The sequence below is a fragment of the Engraulis encrasicolus genome, chromosome 21 (genome assembly GCF_034702125.1).
Source record: "Engraulis encrasicolus isolate BLACKSEA-1 chromosome 21, IST_EnEncr_1.0, whole genome shotgun sequence".
NCBI classification, from domain to species: Eukaryota; Metazoa; Chordata; class Actinopteri; order Clupeiformes; family Engraulidae; genus Engraulis; species Engraulis encrasicolus.
The window spans coordinates 23,399,230-23,425,250 of record NC_085877.1 but is presented as its reverse complement, the minus strand read 5'-3'; the positions used below and the strand labels follow the sequence as shown (position 1 = coordinate 23,425,250).

At 42.3% G+C, this 26,021-nt stretch overlaps 1 protein-coding gene across 1 annotated transcript in view; it reads right to left on the bottom strand.

The window, feature by feature from the left end:
• LOC134437306 (basement membrane-specific heparan sulfate proteoglycan core protein-like) overlaps positions 1 to 26,021 on the bottom strand; it is a 65,789-nt gene that overhangs the window by 22,441 nt on the left and 17,327 nt on the right. Inside the window, exons 9-14 of the mRNA XM_063186797.1 lie at positions 11,245 to 11,530; positions 10,044 to 10,295; positions 3,476 to 3,577; positions 2,899 to 3,000; positions 2,491 to 2,576; positions 1,616 to 1,637 (exon numbers count right to left, since the gene is read on the bottom strand). Coding sequence (XP_063042867.1) covers positions 1,616 to 1,637; positions 2,491 to 2,576; positions 2,899 to 3,000; positions 3,476 to 3,577; positions 10,044 to 10,295; positions 11,245 to 11,530 — 850 coding nt within the window. The remainder of the gene's footprint in view (positions 1 to 1,615; positions 1,638 to 2,490; positions 2,577 to 2,898; positions 3,001 to 3,475; positions 3,578 to 10,043; positions 10,296 to 11,244; positions 11,531 to 26,021) is intronic.

Genomic DNA, 26,021 nt, shown 5'->3' with positions numbered 1-26,021 from the left:
CTTCCTGTGCTATTAATTCAACAACAAAAATAATGTTAATCATCATCATCATCATCATAACCATCCTTTTAATCATTACAATAAACTTGCAGGTGTAGTGGATGCCAAGATGATCTCGGTTACACAGGTCAGTTACTCTCCCCAATATCCTTCATATTCACATAACTCCTATTCAGGTGTGACTGAAAAAAGGAAATCATATACAAGAGTCAAATACCATGTTTGTTTCTCCGAATTTTATTCAAATACAAGCTGGACTGGACAGTCAAGACATGACTATATCAAATAAATGTAATAGGAACATTAAGTCTGTATTAAACAAAATAAACAGATAAATATAAAATAAATAAATAGAAAGCTGTATGGTAGCATTCAGTAGGGCTTCACTAAAATATGTGTTGTTCACTGATAGCATGATCTATTACTTTAAATCCTTTTCCCCTTTGTTGTTTGTGTTTACAAGTATTATGATTGTCCTGGTGGTTCCATTGTTGATATGCAAAAAGGACGCGAAAATAAAGAAGACTGATGCCAGGCGAAACATGTGATGTGTTGCAACATGGTGAGCTTGACCCAATATTTTGTCCAACATGGGCAAAACCCAAAAACCAAACACCCTGTTCGCTCCTTCTGGGGCTGGTAAACTATTAACTGTATATATTTAAGCCTTCGTTGGAGCTAATGATAAACTATTTACATTTATAATTTAACCATAAAAATAGGTGATGAAGGCAGTAAAGTGCAGGCCGATGGTGTTGTGCTATATCCATGGACTATGCTGTTGTTTTACGTCTTTGTTTTATGTACTGTATGTTGCTGTTGAGCCATCCATGACCTTGTTGTTATTCTCTTTCCATGGTCCACACTGTTGTTTGGCGGGCATGGTCTTTGGCTTATTCTATGTTCATGGCCATTGGTTTTCTTTTTGTTCCATATTCATGGCCTATGGTGACGTTGTTATTCTGTCTCCATGGCCTATGTTCTTGTTCTACAGCGTGACCCATGTTGTTATTCTGGGTTCATGGCATTGGGCCTATGTGATATATGTTGTTGCTGTTCCGTAACCATGGCCATTAGTGTTATTGTTCCATGTCCATGGTCTATTTTGCTGTTGTATTTCCATATTTCCATGGCCTTTAATGCTGTTCATCTACATATGTGACTTTCATTTTTGTTCTTTGTCCATTGCCATGCTGTTGGTCTATGCCAATAGCCTATGGGCCTATCTACAGTGAGACCTATAATAGTTCATGTCCCGTGTTGTTTTTCGGTGGTCATGGTTTCTGTCTTATTGTACGGTATGGCTAGAGAATCTCTGGTATGGCCTATGGTGTTGTCATTCCATGTCCAAGGCCTATGTTGTTGTTCTGTATCCATGCCATGGCCTATGGTGTTGCTCTGTATCCATGGCCTATGGTGGTGTTTTGTATCCGTGGCCTATGGTAGTGTTCTGTATCCGTGGCCTATGGTGGTGTTTTGTATCCGTGGCCTATGGTAGTGTTCTGTATCCGTGGCCTATGGTGGTGTTCCATATCCATGCCACCATGTTGTTCTTATTTCGTAGTTCATATCACCATCGACATCTTGCGACTGTACGGTGGAGGAGGAAGCTGACCTCCAGGGGGCCTCGTTTGGACCTGAGACATGTAACAAGTACACACACACGTGTGAAATAGAACAGAAAGACAAACACTCACACCCACACCATGACACACACACACACACGCACACGCACACGCACACGCACACACACACACACACACACACACACACACACACACACACACACACACACACACACACACACACACACACACACACGCACGCACACGCACACGCACACACACGCATGGACACACATTCCCGCATTCTCATACACACATGTACATTGGAAGAATGCCTTCTCTGTATATGTAGAACTGCTGCCTGTGTGGACTGTTATATGTCCACTTCCTGTTACGTATGTATAGCCTACATTCATATGCATGTATGCATGCTGTGCACAAAGGCGGCTTCACAAAACAAAAAGGTGGTGGTGCCATGGGTAGCATGTGGGTGGCACGGAATAGGAGATGCTATGTAACTTTGCTTACAAGGCATTGTAGTGAAAAGCGTGTGTTAAGGACAAAGGACATTAGCTTTCTAGGCTAACTTATCAATTTTATGCATATGATTTTTACATGTAAAATTAGCAGGTCAGATGTCGGATTCAGTACTTACCTTGAAAGATCAAATGAGATTTCATTCATTCATTCATTCATTCATCTACAGTAAGGGGCCCTTTCATATGACTTTGTCCAGGGCCCAGCAAAAGCTGTCAGCTGACAGTAAATCCTCAGCTTCTCAGATACGAGGGTTTCTTGTGCACAACAGAAACTTTTTTGTGCCCACCAGAAACTACAGTCACATATAATTTTTAGGGCACTGTAATATTGTTATTACATGTGATGCGCGGGATTAAAGTAAATCCTGAGCTCCTCAGATACGTACCTTTCCAGACACGTACCACTTCCGGCCCATCTCCTTCAGTTCGATGTCAGTGTAGACCACCTCACTGGGGCCAGCATGGGCCCCTCCTGGAACGAGTAGAACAGTATACATAACAATTAGAGGTAGCCTATGCAGTTTTTCTTTCATGGAGTGTTTTGTTTTTTTGTCTTTTTTTAATCCTTCCAAAGATTTTCTTAGTTGTATTAGGAAGTGTGTAAGTTCACATTAGACTCATTTCTCACACTCACATAGACACATTCTCATCCTGAAAGCCCAGTTATAACTACAGGTGCTGTCACGAGTGCTGCTTAGAGTGCTTATTTCTTAAATTAAAATAGAGAGAGAGAGAGAGAGAGAGAGAGAGAGAGAGAGAGAGAGAGAGAGAGAGAGAGATTTAGCCCTACAAACTCACCACGAAACCATACAAAGCCATGTTTCTCCGCCTCCAAAGCTGCTGCTCCACGATGGTCATCACGTGCCTGTTGACTGGAGCGTTCCCTCCCCCAGACACTAGAGGGCGGCAGCGACCATAGAGATCATTACAGAGCAATCATGGACAACCTGGATTCATAGGCTAAAAATGTATGGGGAACAATATCTAGCCTACTGAATTTGACTACTTACAATCGTCCTGCTTGGCGACACAGCCCTGCAGAAACAAAACATAACCCTGGTATCATAGCATCACAAGTTATTGCTGTCTATAAAATGTAATATAGTTAATTAAACTTTCAAGCTAACATACATTGTGTTCTGTTTTGAGATACAACTGTGAGTGTGGTATATGTTTGAGTTGTGTGTGTGTGTGTGTAATTTTATTTTTGACTTTGAAATGGCCAATTAGCATTGTAAGCTATGCATAATAGTAATGCATTCTATTTCCAGTGCGTCACTGAGCCCCACGTGTGGTGTGTGGTGATATATCCCATTTTTGTTGTTGATGTTTGTTTGTTCTTTTAGAATCAGGCTGGTTGTGTTACTGTACCTCTGTAGTGATATAACAGCGTAGCCAGCAGGATGAGCAAGGCAAGAGACACGAACAGGCCCACCAGCAGCCATAGCATTAGATGCGTGTCTGTAGGCATATCTGATGGGATGACAGACAGACATTGAAACATGAGACATGTGTCTTTGTGTTAACCCTTCAGTCGTGTTTATGAAATATAACTTTTGTGCTTAGCAAACACCTTTGTCCTGAGTGATTTACCGTCATTCTAAAGATAATTGTCATTACATTTTGCATTTACATCACACTTAATCATCATAACAATTCATAATTACTTCGTTTTATATTGTGCTAACGTTTTATATAGCGCTGCCATTTTATGGAACCAGCTCGCTTTACAAAAAGGGAGGTATGCTCAGTAAACAGATTTGATCTGAAGTGCTTTTTAAAGGGAGACATCGTGGGGACTTGGCATATGTGGAGAAGTAGGCTGTTGCAGAGGGCGGGAGCAACAACAAAGAAAGCTCTGTCACTTATACAATGTAGTGTCACCAATAGCTCTGTCACCGATAGTACTGGTGTGGATGAGAAGTTGGTCCTTGCCACAGGACCTATAGAGTGTGAGTGGGGTTGGAGAGTTTCAGAGTGGAAATGAGGAGTAAGGGAGTGGAGTGATTTTGTCAGGAGAAGAAGCTGTTTGAGTGTGGGAGCAATGTGTTGCCACTGCTTTGTGTGCAGGGCCGGCCCGAGGCATAACATACCTATGCGATGGCTTAGGACCCCCACCAGGGCCCCCCATGAGCAGCAAAGTTCCAGGAAGAAATGAACTCTCCACCATTTTCCCTAGTCATATATTTGTTTCTCAACATACCACTTACTGCCACAATGGAAACAGGAGCCATTATATAGGCTCGGGGGACACCTCAATGACCGTGGGAACAATGTAATTTTTCATAGGCCTACCACTTTTAATTGTAAAAACCCTACAATAAACGCAGAATATAATGAAGAGTAATAGTTTTGAAGCAAAACTAAGATATTCCTTCGTGATAAATGGCGGCGGTGGTAGGGGGGGCCCTGTATGAACTTTTGCTTAGGGCCCCATAAAGGCTTGGGCCGGCCCTGTTTGTGTGCGATATGACCCTGACAGTTGAGTTCTGAATTTAGGGTAATCTTTCCAGGGCTTGGGTAGGCCATGTGGCCTACACCATTGCAGTAGTCCAGATGGGAAGTGATAAATGTATGGATGAGCATTTCAGACACTTTTATTCCAACTGACTGGCAGTTATTTAGGTACAGCATACATTTACTGGAGGGATGTGGCGTTATAAGCTTTGATTACGGGCACCTCAGCAAAGGATTGTGATGAACTGAAATTGCTCTGGAAATCATTTTTCAATCACATTGAGTCAACACAAAATACATAGGTTTGTAGAATAGGAATAATGCTATTTTAACTCAATTGTTCAAGTTGCTGCTAAAGCAAAACAATTGTATGCAACCGTCTACTCTCAAATGTAGAAAATCCAGCATACATTTTACGGCAGCTCCTCAGCTAAAATAAAATACACAATCTTTCCCTAGTAAAGCCTTAGGTTTACGTGTTCTTTCTGTACATATATATTTTTTAGCGAAATCAAAAGAATAGTGAAATATTTGAAGATTTTAGTTAATGAAACTATTGATGCCTTATTAGTGCAAAATTAATACAAGTGACTCAAGCAGTGGTGTTAACATGAAGTTTATTCGCAATCAACAACAACATGCCACCAACAGACTAGGTTTCTCTTTGTCACAATGACATGCAGGCTTTAAAATGGCATATTATGCAGATTAGTATGTTAGCAGTGCAAACTGTCAAATAAAAGGCATGAAAAGCTTTTCGCTTAACTGTCCAGCATTTTCTGTTGATATTTTTTTGTTGAAATTGTACCACAAAGTATTTTCTCATGTTCCTCAGCAATAGCAAACCAAAACACAATTCATTTAGTTTGAAGTTCGAAGTAATATGTGCATTTTAAAATGCCCTCTTCTGAGGTGTTCCCTTTCTCAAGACCACTTAAAATTCAAGCTTACTTCACCAATATACAAGTCACACAACTATTCATAACGAAAACAGTTCATTTCTAAAAGTCGATATTAAACACATTATTGTTAGAATAATATGTAGTGTCAGTAGCTACATTTGGCAATACCATAATAAAAGACAAAACAAACACAGCAAAGACAAAAACAACGGAAAAATGCATGTTCCGGTAGGCTAATACTTGATTTCATACCATGTGAGATTCCCTGATAAAACGCCTATAGTACTGGGATTTGATTGCTATGATGAGACCTGGAGGTAATATGTCACTGTGTACTCGATAGCAGTAATTCTCAACTGGTGGGTCGGGACCCAAAAGTGGGTCGCGGAGCTGTGATGCAATGCACTAAAAATGACTATGATGTTGAAGACAGAGTGAAACATGGTTAATAGGCCTTTTCCTCTCCACTACTTCATAAGACACATTGTATATCAGCATACAATGCAAATAATAATGCATATTATGAAATGCATGATAATATTTCCTTATTATTATTGGAAGAATCTGACGTGCGACACGCAGTTTGGGTCGCAACGTATTGACCATGGTAAATTGTGGGTCACAAGACTATTCCAGTTGAGAACCACTGCTCTACAGTATAGTGTAACTTTCAGCATTAGCCGGGTTTAGCACTTAACCATATTCTTGGAACACACTTCAAGTGAACAATTCAGACTTACAGTATGATTATGTAACAGCTACAGCTCCTGCTGTGCCTACTGCTACTGCTGTTCTATAGCTCAATGCTCACAGTGCCCCAACACAGTGACAGCACGTATTGACGCTGGCCGTGGGGTAGTGCACAACATTGCGCGAGGCTTTTGTCTTATTCTCAGGGTACCGTGCTGTATAGCGTGTAAGTTCATGTTTTTGTTCCGTTCGTAGTGTGGGTGTGAGTGTGTACAATAGGTGCGTGGGGTGTGGGGTGTACAATGCAGTGGACTATACAATGAACAAATGAGAAAACAGTCAACATTTCAGACCCAACCCCCCACTACCGTACTAATGCTCACAAACCCTGGCCAATATTTCAACACTTCAGACCCTTTCCCTGATATATTAAAGTATGTAACTGCTCTATAACTTATTTGGGGTGCTGTTTGCCACAAGTCAGATAGTCTGGTAGCTACCTATGCAATTTCTGGTAGGAAAGGTGTGGTTTACGATTACCCATGGTCATTTATTGGGCATAACGAATGTATCATTTTGCATATACACATACATCCGTAAGTAGTGCAGCCCCCATAGCCAATCGAGTAAGTTTTATCTGTTCAAACAAACTGCAAGGTTCCGTTTGTCCAGCCTTTGCACCCCTACCAGCTCTCTGATTGGCTCCCTTGCTTAGGCAACCTTGCTTTGGGCAGCTGCCATGCTGTCTTTCAGATCGGAAGGATTGTGCAAAGCAGCATGGGATTTCCCAGGCTAGGATGCTGTGGTGCTGGGGTGCATGGTGCACTGTGCTGTTGTATGTATTGTATGTATTATGTAAAATATGTACAGAATGTACGTGTGTATGTACGTATCTATGTACAGTATGTGGGTCATTTCACGTGAAATCAGACACTTTGGGACCCGACCGACCCGGATTTCGATCATACTTGGTGTGCCTTTTCAGTAGCAAGGTAGCACCCCAGAACTGCATTGGTTTGAATCTGACACTAATATTAAGGGAGAAACAGACTAGGAAAGGTTCACATGTGAGGGTAGGACACTATACATTCAGCCTTGAATATATCAGTCAGTGTTAGTCACAAAAAGATGCCTGTGGTGTTGTTTGAAAGCTCTTTTCTGGCTCTACATATTACACAATCACCTTGGAATACAACTACTCTCAGAATATGAATTATGATAAATTGAAAAATTAAAAATTGAATATCTAAAAAACCTATATTTTAAAATGGCTAGTTCCTTGTCCAAACGTAGCCGGCAATGTCATGAGCAGCACCTAAAATGCTGGTGTTCGGTTTGTTATTCATTTCAGAGAGAATTTGACTCACAAATATGGCGTCATACAGACCACTTACTAATAATATGGTAATACCATAGTAGCATCACATGACAAAACAAAAACAAAACAAAAATGGTCAGTGTCCATGGTCCCAGGTTTCAGAAACTAAGGCAGATGTCCATTTATACACACCAAATGATGATATGTGAATGTTTGAACATTCCTTCTCTGTGTACCTGTGCCATCTTCCCTTTACCGTACTTTAAAGAGATAATCAATGGCTACACTCTCATTTTGTACTCTACCAGTGCATGTGAAGCAACAGCTGTGTCTTTTGTAGATAATGTATAAGTACGTCCCGTTGCAGTTACAGGTTCCACTACCAGAAGCACATCCTGATGATCCATGACAAGTCTATCTGGTCTGAAGGGAAAAGTGAAGGATGGAGATGGCCCATGAGGATGCAGGAAGTTCAATTTCACCTCTCCAGTGCTCGGCATACATTCCTCAGCACATGCTAGCCACCAGTTGCCATCATATACAGCTACAACATACCCTTTGATGCTTGAAAATGTAACACATTCCTTTACTGAGCTCACTCTTTCAACTCTGCCTTCTCTGACATTATCCTTGACTGACTCCCTTGAACCAGGAACGTTTTTAAAACTATAGTTTTGTAATTCAAGATGCTATTCAATCATTTCACTGGAACAACCAGTGCAGGCCACAATCCATCCATTTGTATGCTACTACCAAGATCAGTTGAAACTGGGAAAAAAATCTGTTTTGTTGTTATTTCAGACTGCAACATTCATGATACAATTGCTGTACATCTGTTTCAGAAGCTCCTAATTCAGTTCCTCAGTGACACTTCATCAATGACAGAACGTCCAAAGAAGATCCTATATTTTTTCTGATGGCTGTGCTGCACAATATAAGAACCTTAAAAACACAACAAATTTGTGCCACCACGAGGCAGATTTTCACATACCTGCAGAGTGGCAGTTTTATGCCACATCACATGGCAAAGGTCCATGTGATGGCGTTGGAGGGACAGTTAAATGGCTTGCTGCACGAGCAAGTCTGCAACGTCCTATTGACAATTAAATTGTAACGCCATACCAACTGTTTGAATTTGTCAAGGATAATGTCAAGAACATCCATTGCCAGTTTGCCACAACAGAGATGTACCATCATGAAGCTGAGAACCTGTTGAAAAGGTTTGAATCTGCAAGAACTATTCCGGGTACTCAAAAACTACACAGCTTCTGCCCATTGTCAATGGACACAGTGGAAGTTAGGCCATTTTCAGCATTCAGAGAAGGCAGAGTTGAAAGAGTGAGCTCAGTAAAGGAATGTGTTACATTTTCAAGCATCAAAGGGTATATTGTAGCTGTATATGATGGCAACTGGTGGCTAGCATGTGCTGAGGAATGTATGCCGAGCACTGGAGAGGTGAAATTGAACTTCCTGCATCCTCATGGGCCATCTCCATCCTTCACTTTTCCCTTCAGACCAGATAGACTTGTCATGGATCACCAGGATGTGCTTCTGGTAGTGGAACCTGTAACTGCAACGGGACGTACTTATACATTATCTACAAAAGACACAGCTGCTGCTTCAAATGCACTGGTAGAGTACAAAATGAGAGTGTAGCCATTGATTATCTCTTTAAAGTACGGTAAAGGGAAGTTGGCACAGGTACACAGAGAAGGAATGTTCAAACATTCACATATCTTCATTTGGTGTGTATAAATGGACATCTGCCTTAGTTTCTGAAACCTGGGACCATGGACACTGACCATTTTTGTTTTGTTTTTGTTTTGTCATGTGATGCTACTATGGTATTACCATATTATTAGTAAGTGGTCTGTATGATGCCATATTTGTGAGTCAACTTCTCTCTGAAATGAATAACAAACCGAACACCAGCATTTTAGGTGCTGCTCATGACATTGCCGGCTACGTTTGGACAAGGAACTGGCCATTTTAAAATATAAGTTTTTTAGATATTCAATTTTTAATTTTTCAATTTATCATAATTCATATTCTGAGAGTAGTTGTATTCCAAGGTGACTGTGTAATATGTAGAGCCAGAAAAGAGCTTTCAAACAACACCACAGGCATCTTTTTGTGACTAACACTGACTGATATATTCAAGGCTGAATGTATAGTGTCCTACCCTCACATGTGAACCTTTCCTAGTCTGTTTCTCCCTTAATATTAGTGTCAGATTCAAACCAATGCAGTTCTGGGGTGCTACCTTGCTACTGAAAAGGCACACCAAGTATGATTGAAATCCGGGTCGGTCGGGTCCCAAAGTGTCTGATTTCACGTGAAATGACCCATGTATGTACTATGTATGTATGTTTGTATGAATATATATGTATGTATGTATGTATGTATGTATGCATGTATGCATGTATGCTCAGTTTCTATGTGTGTATATAACTACTCATTGCTCACAGAGCCCCAGTGCACTGACAGCGCGCGGTGGCAGGGACACCCGGCACGCCAGCGACACCCTTGCCAGTGACCCCCCTGCCAAGGGTCCTCCTCCTCATCATCTCACCTCGGGGTCGCACGCTGACCCAGCTGTCGGCCGAGTCCCCGCGCTCGGCGTGCCGGCACCGGTAGCGGCCCTCGTGGGCCTGCGACGCGGCCAGGATGGTCAGCTCGCCCGTGAGGGTGGGCTGCAGGTGCATGCCGTCCTTGAAGATGTCGGCCGTGGCCTTGGAGGGCGCCTTGCGGTAGCGGCAGTGCAGGGTCAGCGGATCGCCCTCGGTCACCGGGTGGGCGGGGCTCTCCAGGAGCACGTCCGTATCTGCGCAATACAGTCACACTACATATACACACACAGCAGGAGTAAAAAGCCCAATACCATCACACTGTGGGCTACAGTTAAATCAACACCTAGAGCAGTGTTTCTCAACAGGGGCGGGCGATACTGTGAGAGGGGGCGGTGTTTAGTTGCCATTGAGGGGCATTTAATTTTTAATACTTAAGGGGGCGTTGTCAGGCTTATGATGAGGTCAAGGGGGTGTTTGGAGGCTTGTGATGAGGCCAAGGGGGCGTTTGTTCAACCACTGACCTAGACAGTACTCTGGAACCAAGTACCCACTGGATGATGTTAAATCGACCCTCAGAGTGTTGATTTAACTCTACATTCTTTTACATTGCAGCAGGAGTAAAATGCACAATACAGTCACGCTGCATACACAGCAGAATCCCGTCCATATCTACGCGATACATTCACACTGAAACAGTCACACTGAAGATGTGTTGGTGAGAGTAAGGTGGGGGTTGGCGGGTGGGGGTATCATTTTTCTTTACTTGATGTTTACTTTTCAATGAAATGTCTTAAGTGTCCATTAGCTGCATGGTTGGGAACTTCACCCATCGCCACCAGTGCTTTAAATGGCTGATAGGTATCTGGAAATATAAACCTGAGTATTACATGCAGGTACACCATTAACCCCTTAAGACACGACATTATAAATAAGCTGCTATCAGAATGGCAATGACCAAGTCGTTATGTATTACTAAAGGCCCTGTGCACTGTCATAGTAGTGTAGTACTATAGTAGTTAACTTTCAATGTCTATTACCGCGTGCCTCAGGAGGTACGGCGTGCATTAAGGGGCTACAAGTCTCTACTCTGAAGTGATACATGTCGGTATTCCGTACTGGTGCATACTGGCCCAGTGCATACTGACTAAAGCACTGCACGCCACACACCATTAACTCATCACACCAACCCATCCATCCACTTACCATGAAAGGTGACGTTGACAGGGTTGCTGCGCAGCCCGGCCTCCGACTGACACCAGTAGACCCCGCTGTCGGAGGTGTGCGGGTGGACGATGGTGCAGGTGGAGCCCACCACGGACCGCCAGCCCGCTGGGCACTCGGTCATCTCCCCGCGGTCCTCCGTGAACCAACGCAGCCTCCAGCCTACAGGGGGTTCTGAGTTACCTGCGGTCTCGCAGCTCAGAGACAGGGACTTGTAGACGAAGTGCTGGGTCCTGTTGGGCCTGACCACCACTGAGGCTGGAGGGCTGTGTCCTGTAGAGAAAGGGAAAACATTTGCACATTGTAATGATAACCCCTCTGATGTCTGATGAGGTTGCTGGCTGCCACCTTGGTGGATACACTCTGAGCATGGATGTGTGTGTCTGTGGAGATGCCTCAATAGTTTGCTGTCCTGTGAAGAGAGGGAAATATATACAGGTACTCTATGTGAAGTACTACAGTGTATAAAAAGTATGTGTGTTGGCTAGGTGTATATGACTACAGTAATAATGGCGTATCATCCAAAGGCAATGTTCTGTGCAGTAGCCCTGTGACGTGTACAGTTCCAGTTCCACTATCGTACTCTATATTTGTTGACATAACTTACTGCGTAGCCCGGCCTACACCATATACACTACACCATAGCACTACACCGCTGCAACATTACCCAAGAGTCTGTAGTGACACATAACGACTTGGTCATTGACTTGGTCAATATTACAATAGGCCTAGGGGCTTTGTGTACACATAATTACAGGACTGTCACAGTTTGTCTCTTCACATGTTAAGCTGAAAAATGATTTGTTCTGCAATTTGTTCATTATGTGATCTTGAATGACTGGCTTACCAATGACCCAGACTGGCTGCAGCTTGCTGTGTTTGGTGTAGTAGGGCGGGTCTCCCCTCTCCGCCCGGCACATGTACAGGCCCGTGTGGCGCAGAGCCACCGGCCTGAGGGTGTAGGAGTCTCCGTTGCTGTACACCAGGGTCTGTTTGACAGGCGAGTCCACCCTTAGTAGAGCAGATTAGTGAAATAATTATTCACTTTGGTATTAAAGCATGACATGACATAAATGTTATCTTAGGACCACTGTTTTAGAAAAAGTCCCTGGCCACTTAAACAGTCAACATGGAGGCCATTGCCACTAAATGGGTAGAGTAAAAATTTTTCACTTTGGTATAAAAGCATGAGGTCTGGCAGAAATACTCTCTAAGGGTCACGGTTTGGGAAAAAATCCTGTCCACTCAAAAATGCATTATTCAAAATTTAAATTCATATTTTTTTTTACCTGTACCACTGGAACCGCCAGCCCTCTGTGGAGCCCAGCACCTCGCACTTCATGGACACGGAGTCACCCTCGGGCACCCAGACTTGTGCAGGGACACTCAGCACAGCCAGGGGGCGGTCTATTAGTCGATAGGAAAAACAAACAATGCAGTTCAAGATTAAAAAGGCAAAAAAGGTTTTAGCCTTAGTTTATTTTTGTCACACGTACCAGCGTGTTTCGAACCACTCAGGAGACCTTCTTCAAGCTCTTTTATACAGGAAATGCATTGTGTCTAGCACAAATAAAACTCAGAGCTAAATAGCAGAGTTGCCCTGAGACCTTTCTTTTATGTATTTGATGTTGAAGATACCCTTTTCCCTTGAAGAGCACATGTGCTATAGAATATAAAAGGGCATCCAAATGATCATTATTACAGAACTTTATATTAGAGAACGTCTATAATAACATTTCTCTCTCAGTTAACTGAACAAATTCATGTTTCTTAACTAAGCCAAACTCACCAAATACTGACACGCTGTATGGTTCGCTCATCTCCGAGTAGGTCATCTCTCCCTTCCGCCTGCCGATGCAGGAGTAGTCATCGCCACGGTGACCGTACACCAGGGTGACGCGGTACTCCTTCTCGTGGTTGACAGGGCTGTTCAGGTAGCTGTTCTTATACCAGATGTAGTCCCAATCTGAGTCTTCTGTGTCCCAGACGTCACAAAGAAGGGATATGGTCTCTCCACTGAAGATACGGGTCCAATTGGATAACAGGGTCACGAAGGCCTTTGGTCTTTCTGTTTAGATTTATTTTACACAACATATAAAAGATAAAATAGAGAATCAACTATTATGAATTGGAACTCATTAAAACTCAGTTTAAATCCATCAGTTAGTGTATGTACCGTATATGATATGACACTATGACACCTACAGTACTTGGTAAATATCTAACAAAATCTTCATTATAGGCCGCAATCATCAGGTAGTCATCTTGGCTATATGTTAGTCACACATCTAGACTTCAGTACGCATAATATTTAAGCCATAATACATTCAGTGAAACATTGGGAATATCATACTACAAAGACCTATGGATGACCATGTATCTTAAAATATACCAAGGTGACATCATAGCTTTTCCACATACAGAACGGAAATGAGGACAATATCATTGGCTGTGAACAAAGCTCATGATGGTTTTATTGGTTACTGTAGTTACTGTATATTACATATTGACAGCTAATGTTGTTGTGGTTGTTGTTGGTGGTCATTTATGCCTCTTTTCCACTGCCGGTTTTCTGGTAGGCCTACAGCTCGACAAATTTAACTCTATTTAATTTAACCCATTTTTTGCTTTTGAAATAGGCACGACACAGCTCAATCATGAAGCAAAAAGTGCCGACCGAGTACCGCTGGGTCGAGCTGTAGGCCTAGCAGTGGAAAAGAGGCATTAGTTACCTGTGACGGTTATCCATGAGACATTGCTGTAGTGGGTGAAGTAGGTGGGACTTCCCCTCCCGGCATTACAGAAGTACGGGGCTTCATCGGACGTCTTCACATAGTTGATGCTGTAGTTGTTGGTATCCGACAGGGCAAAAGGCTGCGCGTTCTGGGAGTCTCGGTACCAGTAGTAGGTCCACCCACCAGCTTCGGACGGGTCAACCTCACAGGTGAGTGTGATGGCCGAACCAGTGAAGACCTGCTCCGACCTGTTTGAAGTTAGCCGAGGTTTCGGCTTGAACTCTGCAAATGGGAGAAATCAACATTACAAATGTTTGTGATTGTTGGACGCTCTGCCGTAAGTAATCATGTCCACTCATGTCATGCATCAACTGTTGAAATTACAAGTGAACAGGTAAAAATACATGATAAGACGTGATGGCACTCTTTCAAGGCAGCATTGTGTCAGCTGTCAATAGGGATAGACTAATTACTTTTTTTCTGTATAAGTTTTATTAAATACATAATCCCAAGGCAAATTATTGAAGGACAGTGTGTTTTGGTGGATGTTTAATGAATTAAGTCTTTCATTTAACCCCATTTGTACAGACCCTTCATCCTCTTCCACCTCATCATGTCAATAACATCTGTCGGATAAGACAAATTCCTTGGAAATGTATTGTACAAGTGAAAGTGAAAAGTGAAAGCCCATTGGGAAACTCCAACTCCCATTGTCATGGTGACACAGCACTCCACAGCACACAAGTGAACACTCCACACTGCACACAACGAAATTGCATTTATGCCTCACCCGTGCAAGGGGGCAGCCCTCAGTGGCGCCCCATGGGGAGCAGTGCGGTGGGACGGTACCATGCTCAGGGTACCTCAGTCATGGAGGAGGATGGGGGAGAGCACTGGTCAATTACTCCCCCCACCAACCTGGCGGGTCGGGAGTCGAACCAGCAACCTCTGGGATGCAAGTCTGACTCCCTAACCGCTCACCCATGACTACAAGTGTAGGCCAATAAATCTCATGCTAATTCTCATTCTGAATCAAGATTCCAGATTATTCTGATGCGTCATCGCTACAAAATCTCACACCCAAGACGTTATAGTATGTTGACCTCCTTTGCGTAGTGAATCAATAGGTGACAAATATGTTTCAGTGACAGTTTACTGTTTACTGAAGTTTACTGTAGGTCTAGGCCACCATGTCTTGTGTCATGATGGAATACAAAAGGTGAGCCTTTGGTTCCATATATTTAGTGTTAGGAATAAATACTCACAGGAGATGATTTTGCACAATTGCTTTTTCCTCCTCCCCTTGACTTTGACCTGTGTTAATTCTTGTTGTGTATATGTGTGTCTTGAAATGTCCTTGTGGGCATTGTGTGTATTTGTGTAAGCTAATTGACACCTTATTTCCCTGGAGGTCAAAAAAGGTACTCTCCTCCATTCTACTCTACTCTGCTATACCTTCGGTGTCATACATATATTGAAGCATTTGGATGTAAGACTGGGTTGCTCACCTATCACATCCAGCGTGATATTGTGACTGATCTGTGAGACCAAGGGTCTGGAGTCTCTCTCCCCCTGGCACCAGTACTGGTCCTCGTCCTCGCCCTCCGCCCCTCGGATCGTCAGGGTGTTCCCGGTTCTGCTGTAGCGGGCCGACTGGGACACAGTGTCAGTGTCCTTGGAACCACGGCGGTACCACCTGTATTTATGATCACCATCGTCATTATCATAATCATAATCATCATCATCATTACTGTCATCGCCATCATCATAATCATCATCATCATTACTGTCATCGTCATCATCATCATCATCAGAATCAGCATCACACTGATTTATGATTGTGGTTATTATCATGATCACAATTATTGTTATGATGATGACGATGATGACGATGATGACGATGATGATGATGATGATGATGATGATGATGATGACGACTGCTTATTTGTATAGCACAATTTATACAAACTACTTCATACAAACAAGCAACTTGATACAATTTAACGTTTTAAGGCTATATGGTTGTTACCAGAATATCAGTAACCAAGTCATAATGTAGACTTTAAGTCATATGGTAGCAGTGTAGTACTGTGGTACTGTATAGGGATGCAAATTATCGATTAATTCATTAATCATTAGTTGATAGCCTTATCGATCGACTTACGATTAATTGATAAGCGGCGTTTTCCCCCCAAAATCTCAATGTTTCTCGGAAAAAACCTACTAAATCTAAAAATTTTAATAAAAAATTGAGATAAAATACCCCATTTAAATTCATTCTATTTCAATTCTTAAATCCAAGGGTGATTTAAATATTCCCATTATTCACACCCATCTTCACACACACTCTTCACATGCCCATTTCACCTGGGTCTCTTGTCAGTTGAATTGTCGATTAATTGCGATTCATGTTTTTTAATCAATTATTAAGGCATTGATCGATTAAAGTCGATTAATCGATTGATCGCTTGTATCCCTAGTACTGAAGCTTTTTCAACCAATAATGAAACATTCCACTGGGAAAACAGTGCAAGTGCATGATTTAACAGATAAAACAAAATACAAACCAAGTAGCTAAATACAAAATATGAAAAAAACAAGAAATGCACTCAGAGAGTACCAAGGAAGCTGTTTGATAGAACATTTGACTATGTTACACCCTATTTTTCCAAGTCTTTCTGTCTTGTTTTTGTGGAGTTCGAAACTGGAATGACAAATCTCGCAATATCCTGCAATGGTGAAGAATCTTTTAGAAAAAATCCTGGATCCATATCATGATCCGGATCATCACCAAAACATAATCACTTGTTCCTTTTGTCATTTCACACAACTCATCAAAATCCGTGCAAACTTTTTGAGTTATCCCGCTAACAGACAGACAAACAAACCAATGCGACTGAAAAGACAACCTCCTTGGAGGCAGGCAATATGGAAATGAGAAAATACTTGCCTGTAGGTCCAGTCTTTGAGGTACTCTATGGCACACGTGAGGGTCACTATCTCACCACTGAAGATGGGACTTGGGGGCTGCAGAGACAAGGTGGCGGCGGGCAGTGCTGTTTGGGAAGAGGCAGATAAACAAGCTTTAAGAATGGGTTTGAATGCAAGGACACGACCTAGATTGTTCACCCACTAACAGGGAACGTGAGCTGACCGCTATGAAACAGGTTAGGTACTGGTGATGTGTTGTTGCAATGGTAATCCTTTTCAGTGCGAGAGGAGCCGCAATTTCAGTCATTTGGAGTCTGTCGTTACCAGAATGGCAAGGACCAAGTCCCAATGTATCACCAAAATTAGTAGTTGTAGCAGTGTAGTATGTATGATAGTAATTCGCATTAACCCCTTAAGACACGGCTTTATACATTTGTTGTTACCAGTATGGTAATGACCAAGTCGTGGTGCATTACTAAAGGGCCTGTGTTGTGTCATAGTATTGTAGTGCTATGGTAGTTACATTTCAATGACTATTACAGCGTGCCACTGGAGGTACGGCGCGCATTAAGGGGCTACGCCCTTTTCAAGAAACTAGTGGGGCAGTGAAGGGAGATACACACATATATTATTCACAGACAGCAGGAAAGGAAAAAGTCTGCTATGGCCTGGTAATGAAACATTCAATCATTTACCAACTTATGAAGAAGATCAACTCAATGCCAGAGGTGTCAAACGTAAAAGGAAAAAAAAACACAGTTTCCCTCCGACACAAGTAAATCTGAGTAACCATTAGACCTGTGTACTTTTCTTACAATCAGTTAACTCTACACTGGTTGGATCAAGTTTGTGATGGGTCCTTGTTAGGTTTTCAGTGTTTTTCAGTATCAACACAGTCAATCTATCTCATTAGATACAATGGAGTGATGTAACAGCTATGTAATGCCATGTGCTAGTGTTGTAATTACACCACAAAAGTAAATTTACCTTTACTTTTGACACCACTGCTCAATACTGTCAAATCATGCTCCTTTAATCCCCTTCTAGAACCAAACCACATCTTTAATTTCAAACACATGTGCGGTGCATTGCTGACTCACGTGTCACAGACAGGTAGACGTAGGTGCTCATGTGTGAGGATGTGGGCCTGGTGTCCTTCTGGCCCTGGCACCAGTAGTGGTCCTGATCCGACTCTGCTGCCGCCCGAATGACTAAGGTGTTGCCGTCTCGACTGTAGCGGTCCGACGGTGCCACCGGACTCTGAGAGCTGCCCTTGTACCACCTGTACTCCCAGTCGTTGTGTGGCTCTGTAGCGCAGGTCAATGTGACGGTTTCGCCGGTGAAGATGGGATTCTGGGGCTCTGCAGTCAGGAAGCTGGTTGGCAGATCTGGAATGTCATGAAAGAGTTAATTGGAGGTAATGACTATAATGCGAAAAGCACATACACATAATGCTGAAGTATTAATTGTGTCCTGCTTCAAACCACCCTGTAACATGCAAAAACATTAACGACAAGGTGTTGCTGTTCAAACTAGGTTGTCCATTTTCTGTGTCAGCATATTGACCAATTTTGACATCTTTTACTGTGTCCTTGATGGCGGGTCTGGTCACTCATCAGTGAAGTCGTTTTGCTGTTACAACTCATTTGCTACCGTGTTCTCTGTCTATATTTTCTGTTTTGGCCTTCTGCAACCTACGTTGTGATTCCATTTACAGCTTATTTTTGAAACACATATCACCTGAGAAAATACAAATAATCAAGGACAGCTGAAAAAAATCACAGTATCCTATGACTTGTTCCACACTCCGAACCTGCCTGTCGTGGCATTGCCCTTTACCATGCCTCCAGAACTGACCGTAGAAGAAGAAAGTGATTCAGCTCGCGGCCATGCCGTACTACGCTCTGATGACGTAAGTAAGCACTCCTATCCTCCTGACTACCAGGGGGAAAAAAATTAAAAAATCGTTGTTTTTTTTCACTCCCCCAATTGTTTGAAGTCAAAAAATGAGATTGACAAAAAAAATTTCAAATTTTTATTTTTCATTTTAAAGATTTAATGTGTCCATTACAGTGGACATTGGAAGGCCGTACATTGAAAATGTACCTTAATTGCTATCAATCAATCTGGATGAAAAAGCATAACAATCAGTTTAATAATTAGTAAATTTGAGCATTTATGAGTTTACAATGAGTGTTTTATTGGTTTGAGGTGGAAACTGGATGTGTCTGTGACCATTATCATTCATGCAGGTCATCTCAAGTCAAAGCAATTTTGTTTTAAGCAACTGGATTTGCAGTTGAAGCTTGAATGACATGTGGTCCCTCAACTGAGGACTTTCACCAGAGTTGACTAATTTTATAGTTCTGATGTGTGAAATATGGGTTATTATCTCTGGAACAAACATGTGTTCATGTCTATAGGATTAATTTAGTCTTAATTTAATTTTTGGTTGAAATATTGTTCAGACACACATCAGAGTCATGCTCCACATGGGGCGACAAATGCATCAATAGGAAAAGTTCTGCTTATTCTGATTCTACTTTTCCTGCTTGAAATGAATCCTAAGAGGTCTCTGAACCTTCAGCATCTTCCTCAAACATCACATCTAGGATTATTTATCAATAATGTGCTGTAAAGTGTCTCTTCTTCTGATTCTGATACTGACTTTCTGATTAGAAAAATACTAAGAAAATGGAAGATGTCACTACCAATGTCCATTTTGGAGGACATTTCTTTAACGCCTAAATATGGGAATTAAATTATGTTACATTCATTTAGAAATGGTTTAATTGTGCTCTGGAGAGATTAAAATAACATATAAAGATGATGTTTTAAGACAATAATTGCCCACTTTAAAGTATTATGCATTTACTTTCCCTTTAACCAAAAGCAGCCTATTTTTAATGGACACCATTTTCCTTGCAAAGAAATAGAAAGTTCCCAAAACCCCACCCCTACACACATGGTATCATTGGAAAGCTCTGAATGTCCTCTTCAAAGACCATTGGGAGTTAGCACAGTAGTGTGTATGGGGTGGGAGATATTGCGGTTTACAAATGTCCTCTAGAGAGGACAAAAATGAACTGCTGGTAGTCAGGAGGCTATCTCTACTATCCTTGTTTGAGACTGCTTTATGGAGCAGCACACAACATGTTCATACTGTACTGTATATAATAGTCTTGACACGTACCTGACACGGTCAGGTAAACAGGGTCGCTCATCAGCGACGAGGTGTTGCTGTTGACCCTCTCGCCCTGGCACCAGTACTCGTCCTCGTCCCCGTCGGTGGCCTGGCTGATGGTCAGGGTGTCCCCGCCTTTGCTGCTGCGCTCCGAGGGCAGCTCTCCTGTCTGGGGGCTGCCTCTGAACCAGGTGTAGCTCCAGTCACTGCGGGACGCCGTGCCGCACTCCAGAGTGACCGTCTCACCCTTGAAGATGGGGCTGCCCGGTTTGACAGACACCGACACCTTGGGCAGGCCTGTGAAATAGAGACAGACGAGTGTTATGCTTAGAGAGTGACCGTCTCTCCCTTGAATATGGGGGTGTCAGATTTGACCAACACGGACAGCTTATCCCTTGATTTAATGAGCATCATGTAAAAGCAGAGAGTAAGGAGACAGCAGAAGCATTAGGGGTTGCTAGCCTAATTCAAGATTAGCGCAGGGCATTTGCCCCTGGGCCCAGGTCTCTTCCATATTGGCCTATTGGCCTATTATGACATTGGCAGGCCGTATGGGGGGCTCTATCTGTGTTTTGCCATGGTGCCCTGTGTGCAAGAGTTCGGAAAAAATGAGTTTTTGAAATGTTTTTTTAAAATCTGACCAAACAGAAGCTAGGACAGTTCATTAGTAGATCTAGAGCACCTGAGACAAATCAGAAGCACCAAACAGTTGACCAGCATGGCCTGGCCAGAACGGAACCTGACACTATAATTACTGCAGTGCTGTAAAAAAAAGTTTACTTTTATGAAGACCTACGTACCTGATACAGCCAACCGGACAGCCTGGCTGGTGTGCGAGTGCTGGGAGTCTGTCTTGCGGGTGCCGCGGCAGGTGTAGTCCCCGCTGTCGGCCTCCGAGGCAGGGCTGAGGCTCAGCTCCCGTCCCTCCCCAATCTGGTTGTGGCCCACATAGCCTCTCTTGTACCAGATGTACCTCCAATCCTCCTCATCATCGATTTCCCCATCATCTTCATCGCCCTGCCCGGCCTCCACGTGACATCGGAGAAGGACGGCCTCTCCACTGAAGATCTCCATGTCCTTGGGGCTGAGAATGGCCACTGCCTGGGGTCTCTCTGGATGACAAAATTGAGACAGTGAATACTCTGGTAGCCCTTAATGCATGCTGTACCTCCAGTGGCGTGCTGTAATAGTATTTAATAAGTTAACTACCATAGTACTACAATGCTATGACTTAACACAGAGCCTTTAGTAGTGCACTAGGACTTGGTCATTGCCATTCTGGGAACAGCCTTATAACGCAATCTTAGCCTACACTGCTATTACAAAATGTAGTAAACAGAGTAAGAAATTGTGTTTTTCATTGTATTGTATTGTGTCTGAAATTCTCAGTGGCCACTGCAGTGCTTGAGGTCTCTGGTAGATTAAATAGAGGTATGGTGTACATATAAAGTGCATCGCTATTATAAAATAAATCTATTGTAATAAATTGGGTTGTACACATTAAAATGTGTAATAAATAATACATGTTGTGTATTTATAGGCGAATGATAATAGCTCATGCTTAGGGTTTGTCTGGTAAACTGTGCTACCATGTTGTGTGACACGTGAAAATACGATTAATGCAGCATATGAATAGTTCAGATGCAAAACCCCCTAAGTGCCTTTTCAGAAAATAATCTTAATTCATTTTTATTTAATACAAAGCTATCAAAAATGCATATTTTTAAATTGTATTTATGTAATATAACTATTTATATGTATTATCAAGTACATGAAGTTTTGCATCTGAACTCTTCATATAATGTATAGCTCCTTGTATCTGAAATATGCTTTTCTGAAATAAAAGTGCTGTGCATACATACGATATATGCCTACTTACCTCTAACGGTCAGTGTCACAGAGTCACTGAGGAGTGAGAACTTGAAGTCGCTCTTCCTCAGCCCCGTGCAGGTGTACTTCCCGCTGTGCGATTGGTCCGCTGAAGATATCCTGTAGATGTTGGTCTCGCCCGCCGCCTCGGACTTCACCTTCTGGCCGTCCTTGCGCCACCTGTAGCGCCATTCGCTCAGCACCTGGCCGGGGATGTCACACCTGAAGGTCACCGTCTCCCCACTGAAGATCTGCACCCAGTCTGGCCTCTGCATGATCACTGCTTTGGGCCTTTCTGGAACAGAATAGAATAGAATAGAATATGCAGGATAGAATAGAATAGAATAGAATAGAATAGAATAGAATAGAATAGAATACAAAACAATACAATACAATACAATACAATACAATACAATAGAACTGAAACTTTGCATAATCTCTAGAGGAGCACCGTCTTCAACCTTTCTGTAAGTCAGGATCACTGGACGAATAGAATAGAATAGAATAGAATAGAATAGAATAGAATAGAATAGAATAGAATAGAATAGAATAGAGCAGAGCAGAATAGAATAGAATAGAATAGAATAGAATAGAGCAGAAAATTTAGAGTAGAATAATACATACACTCATATACTCATAACTAAGATATTCTGAAGAGACTGTGGTAAAAAAATAAACAAATGCAACTGAATTGACAACTATTAGAAGAGCAAAACACACATGGTTGTGTGGTCGGATCATGGTTGAAGTCACTGTGGCATTTGACCGTCCTAATGCAAGGTGCTGTGCAATAAATCACTCAAAACCAAACTTAAAACAGTCAGTATATGGCGAGTTATAATAATCCACCACTGACCTGAAACAGTCAGTAATACAGCATCGCTGATCTCGGAGAAGACCGAGTCCACCTTCCTCATGCCCAAGCAGGCGTACTCTCCCCCGTCCCCTTCCTCCACGGGGCCCAGGTTCTTGTACTCGTTGCTCTCGCTCCACGCCTTGTAAGGGTTCAGCTCCTCCTCGTTCTTGTACCATATGTACTCCCACTCCACCGACGGCTCTCCGGGGACGGCACATCTGAGCGACACCGTGTCTCCCCGGAACAGCTTCGTCCAGTTGGGCTTCAGCACCACAATGGCCTTTTGTCTCACTTGGTGTGGGCAAGATAGGAGAGAGAGCGAGCGAGCGAGCGAGAGAGAGAGAGAGAGAGAGAGAGAGAGAGAGAGAGAGAGAGAGCAGTCAGTCAGACTATGTTTTTGTTCTTTAAACAGCGTTATCACCGCAGAATGTCATTGTGATTTTATTGTGAAGTTGTTGTGTTTTTGTTTATTAAAAACATTACAATTTCCTTCAGTCCGAAGAAGGAGGTATATTAAAAAGCCTTTATTAGCTGTGGCTACTCATAATTGAAATTAAAATGCCAACATGTTGGCATTTTAATTTCAATTATGAGTAGCCACAGCTAATAAAGGCTTTTTAATATACCTCCTTCTTCGGACTGAGTTACCTCTGAGTGCCTGGGACCTTCTGCTTTCTTAATTCTGGATTTCCCAACCCCAAGAGCACCATTTTGGACATTTTTTTCCACACACCTGAGCGCCGGGTTGACTTCTCTCTTTTTACAATTTCCTCATTGAAAGAGGGCACTCAAATACATAAAAGAAATACATGCACAAAATAAATACAATTGCTTATGTGAAGATGTATGTTAGGATGTGTTAAAAATATAAACAAAACATGCCTCCATTAGAATGCCCGGGACCTCAGAAAGGGCAGAAAAAGAAAATGCTGTGTCTTAAGGTACTGACAAATCAAGGGCATCATGGGCCATACAACAGCATGTTGAAATTGGCTGGAATTCTCCTATAAGTGAATGGAATTATTACATCAGGGCCATGGCCTAGCTCAAAGGACATAATATGATAGGCCAATTAAATACAACTCTATTACAATCCGGGATGTAATAACACCAGTAAACTGGCCAAATGCTGGTGAAATGTCATTTTGGCTGGTAGAGAAGACCAACTTATTAGCCTCGTTGACCCATTCATGAGTGTGTGTTTGGCTAGTGAGACATCAACTAGCCATTTTGGGTGGTAATGAAAGAAGTTAATTTACTGTAGAACCCTGATTACAATTGCAATTAAAAAAAAAAACAGAGTTGATGTCTAACAGTTTATCCATGCAGTGGACAGTGAGATAATCGGATGTTGTTAGGCCCAAACACAGGAAATGAGGTAGTGAGATGATGAACACACAATGGAGTGAATCAGCAGTTCCTAGTCAGCGAGCTGGAGTTAAATGGTGTGATCTCTCACTGACCTTCCATGTGTCCATACTTTAACACTGAACTGAACACTGTGTGGAGTGGAATAAAGTAAAGACACTTTATTAATCCCAAAATACATTACGTTGTCCATCAGAAAGATTACACATTATGCACATAAACAGACATAACACATTGTGTACATAATCCCAATACAACATAAATGCATGTTGGTTAAATGCTTTGACACACTGCGTCAACAACACCAGAAAACCAAATGAGAAGTAGAACGAGGATCACTGTCAAGAAATAAATCAATGCTTGCACATAACAGTCTTTAGCTACCACGGCCAAAACCAGGGACAGAGAGCTCATCAAAACAACCAAAGGACACAAAAAATGTACAAATGTATAAAGATCAAAAAGATCTAAAAAGACCCGTGTTCCACACAATATTGACACATTTCACCCAAATCAATGACAAACATTTACGGTAATTATCAGCAAATATTCATACAATCTAGTGTACACATGCCACATTTTGACTCCCTACAAGAAACATCATGCACAGCATTATGCAAATGTCATGGAATGACAAAGAATGATGGACAGTATGCTCATATTTTAACCAGTTCTCATAAAAGATGACAAACAATGGGCATATAGGCAATGGAGAAATATACTTACAAGTTAGCAGATACAGGGCCGTTAGTGCCATGCTGTCCTCCCCAGCTGACCGTCCCACTCCCCAGGGCTCTCTGACACCTACTCTGAATGGGGTGTGTGTGTGTGTGAGAGAGAGAGAGAGAGAGAGAGAGAGAGAGAGAGAGAGAGAGAGAGAGAGAGAGAGAAAGAGAGAAAGAGAGAAGAGTATTGTAAGTGGGAAGAGGGAAGAGGGAGAAAGCGAGTGAAAGGGAAGGAGGTGTGTTTATTATTCCATCTGCTAAGTCTCGATTTCTCCTTCTTGGGGTGTGTGAGTTGTTTGTTTGTGCGTGCACACGCGTGTGTAGGCAATGTGTGTGTGTATGTGTGTGTGCGCGCGTGTGCATGCAGTTACGGATATGCGTATTGTTTTTGTGTGTCTGTGTGTGTGCGTGTGCGTTTGTGTTTGCATATGTTCCCAGGCTTAGCTCATCCCTGGGCAGTGGCCGTGGTGACACAACACAAGTATTGTTCTCGTCCGCATCTGCAGTGTCATTAATGGCATGAATTGATTGCTTTGTTTGTCCCCCGTGTGAGAGGGCAGTAATTCTGCTGTTGAGCTACTACACACTTATGAACATACACATACGGTATTACCGCATTATTATAAACATGCACTACAAAGAATAGGTAGCACTTAATTTCATGGTTCTATTATATGATTGTGAACATACCGTAGGTAGGTAACACTTAAGGCGGTGAACATTGTACTTAATTAAAGAACAAATGTCACAGTATTTTTTGTGCAGCCACACAAAACATCTAATATCATCTAATAACATAATATCCCCTAACATTGTGAGAAAATATAATGTAATATTTGCCCTTTGTATAATAATATTACATGTAAGTATAACATCACTTATTATAACATCACCTGTAGGCTTTGGTCGAAGGTATAGTACAGGGGTGCCATAACAAGGCTCCTCATATACCGATATATTCCAGCCAAGACCACATTACATGGGTCGTGCCACATTATTTGTCTGTGCATCAACTTGCGCAACCAAAGTGTAGGTCTGTTAGTCAGTGCCCCACTGGGATGTAGGCCTATACAAAAATAACTTAATGATAA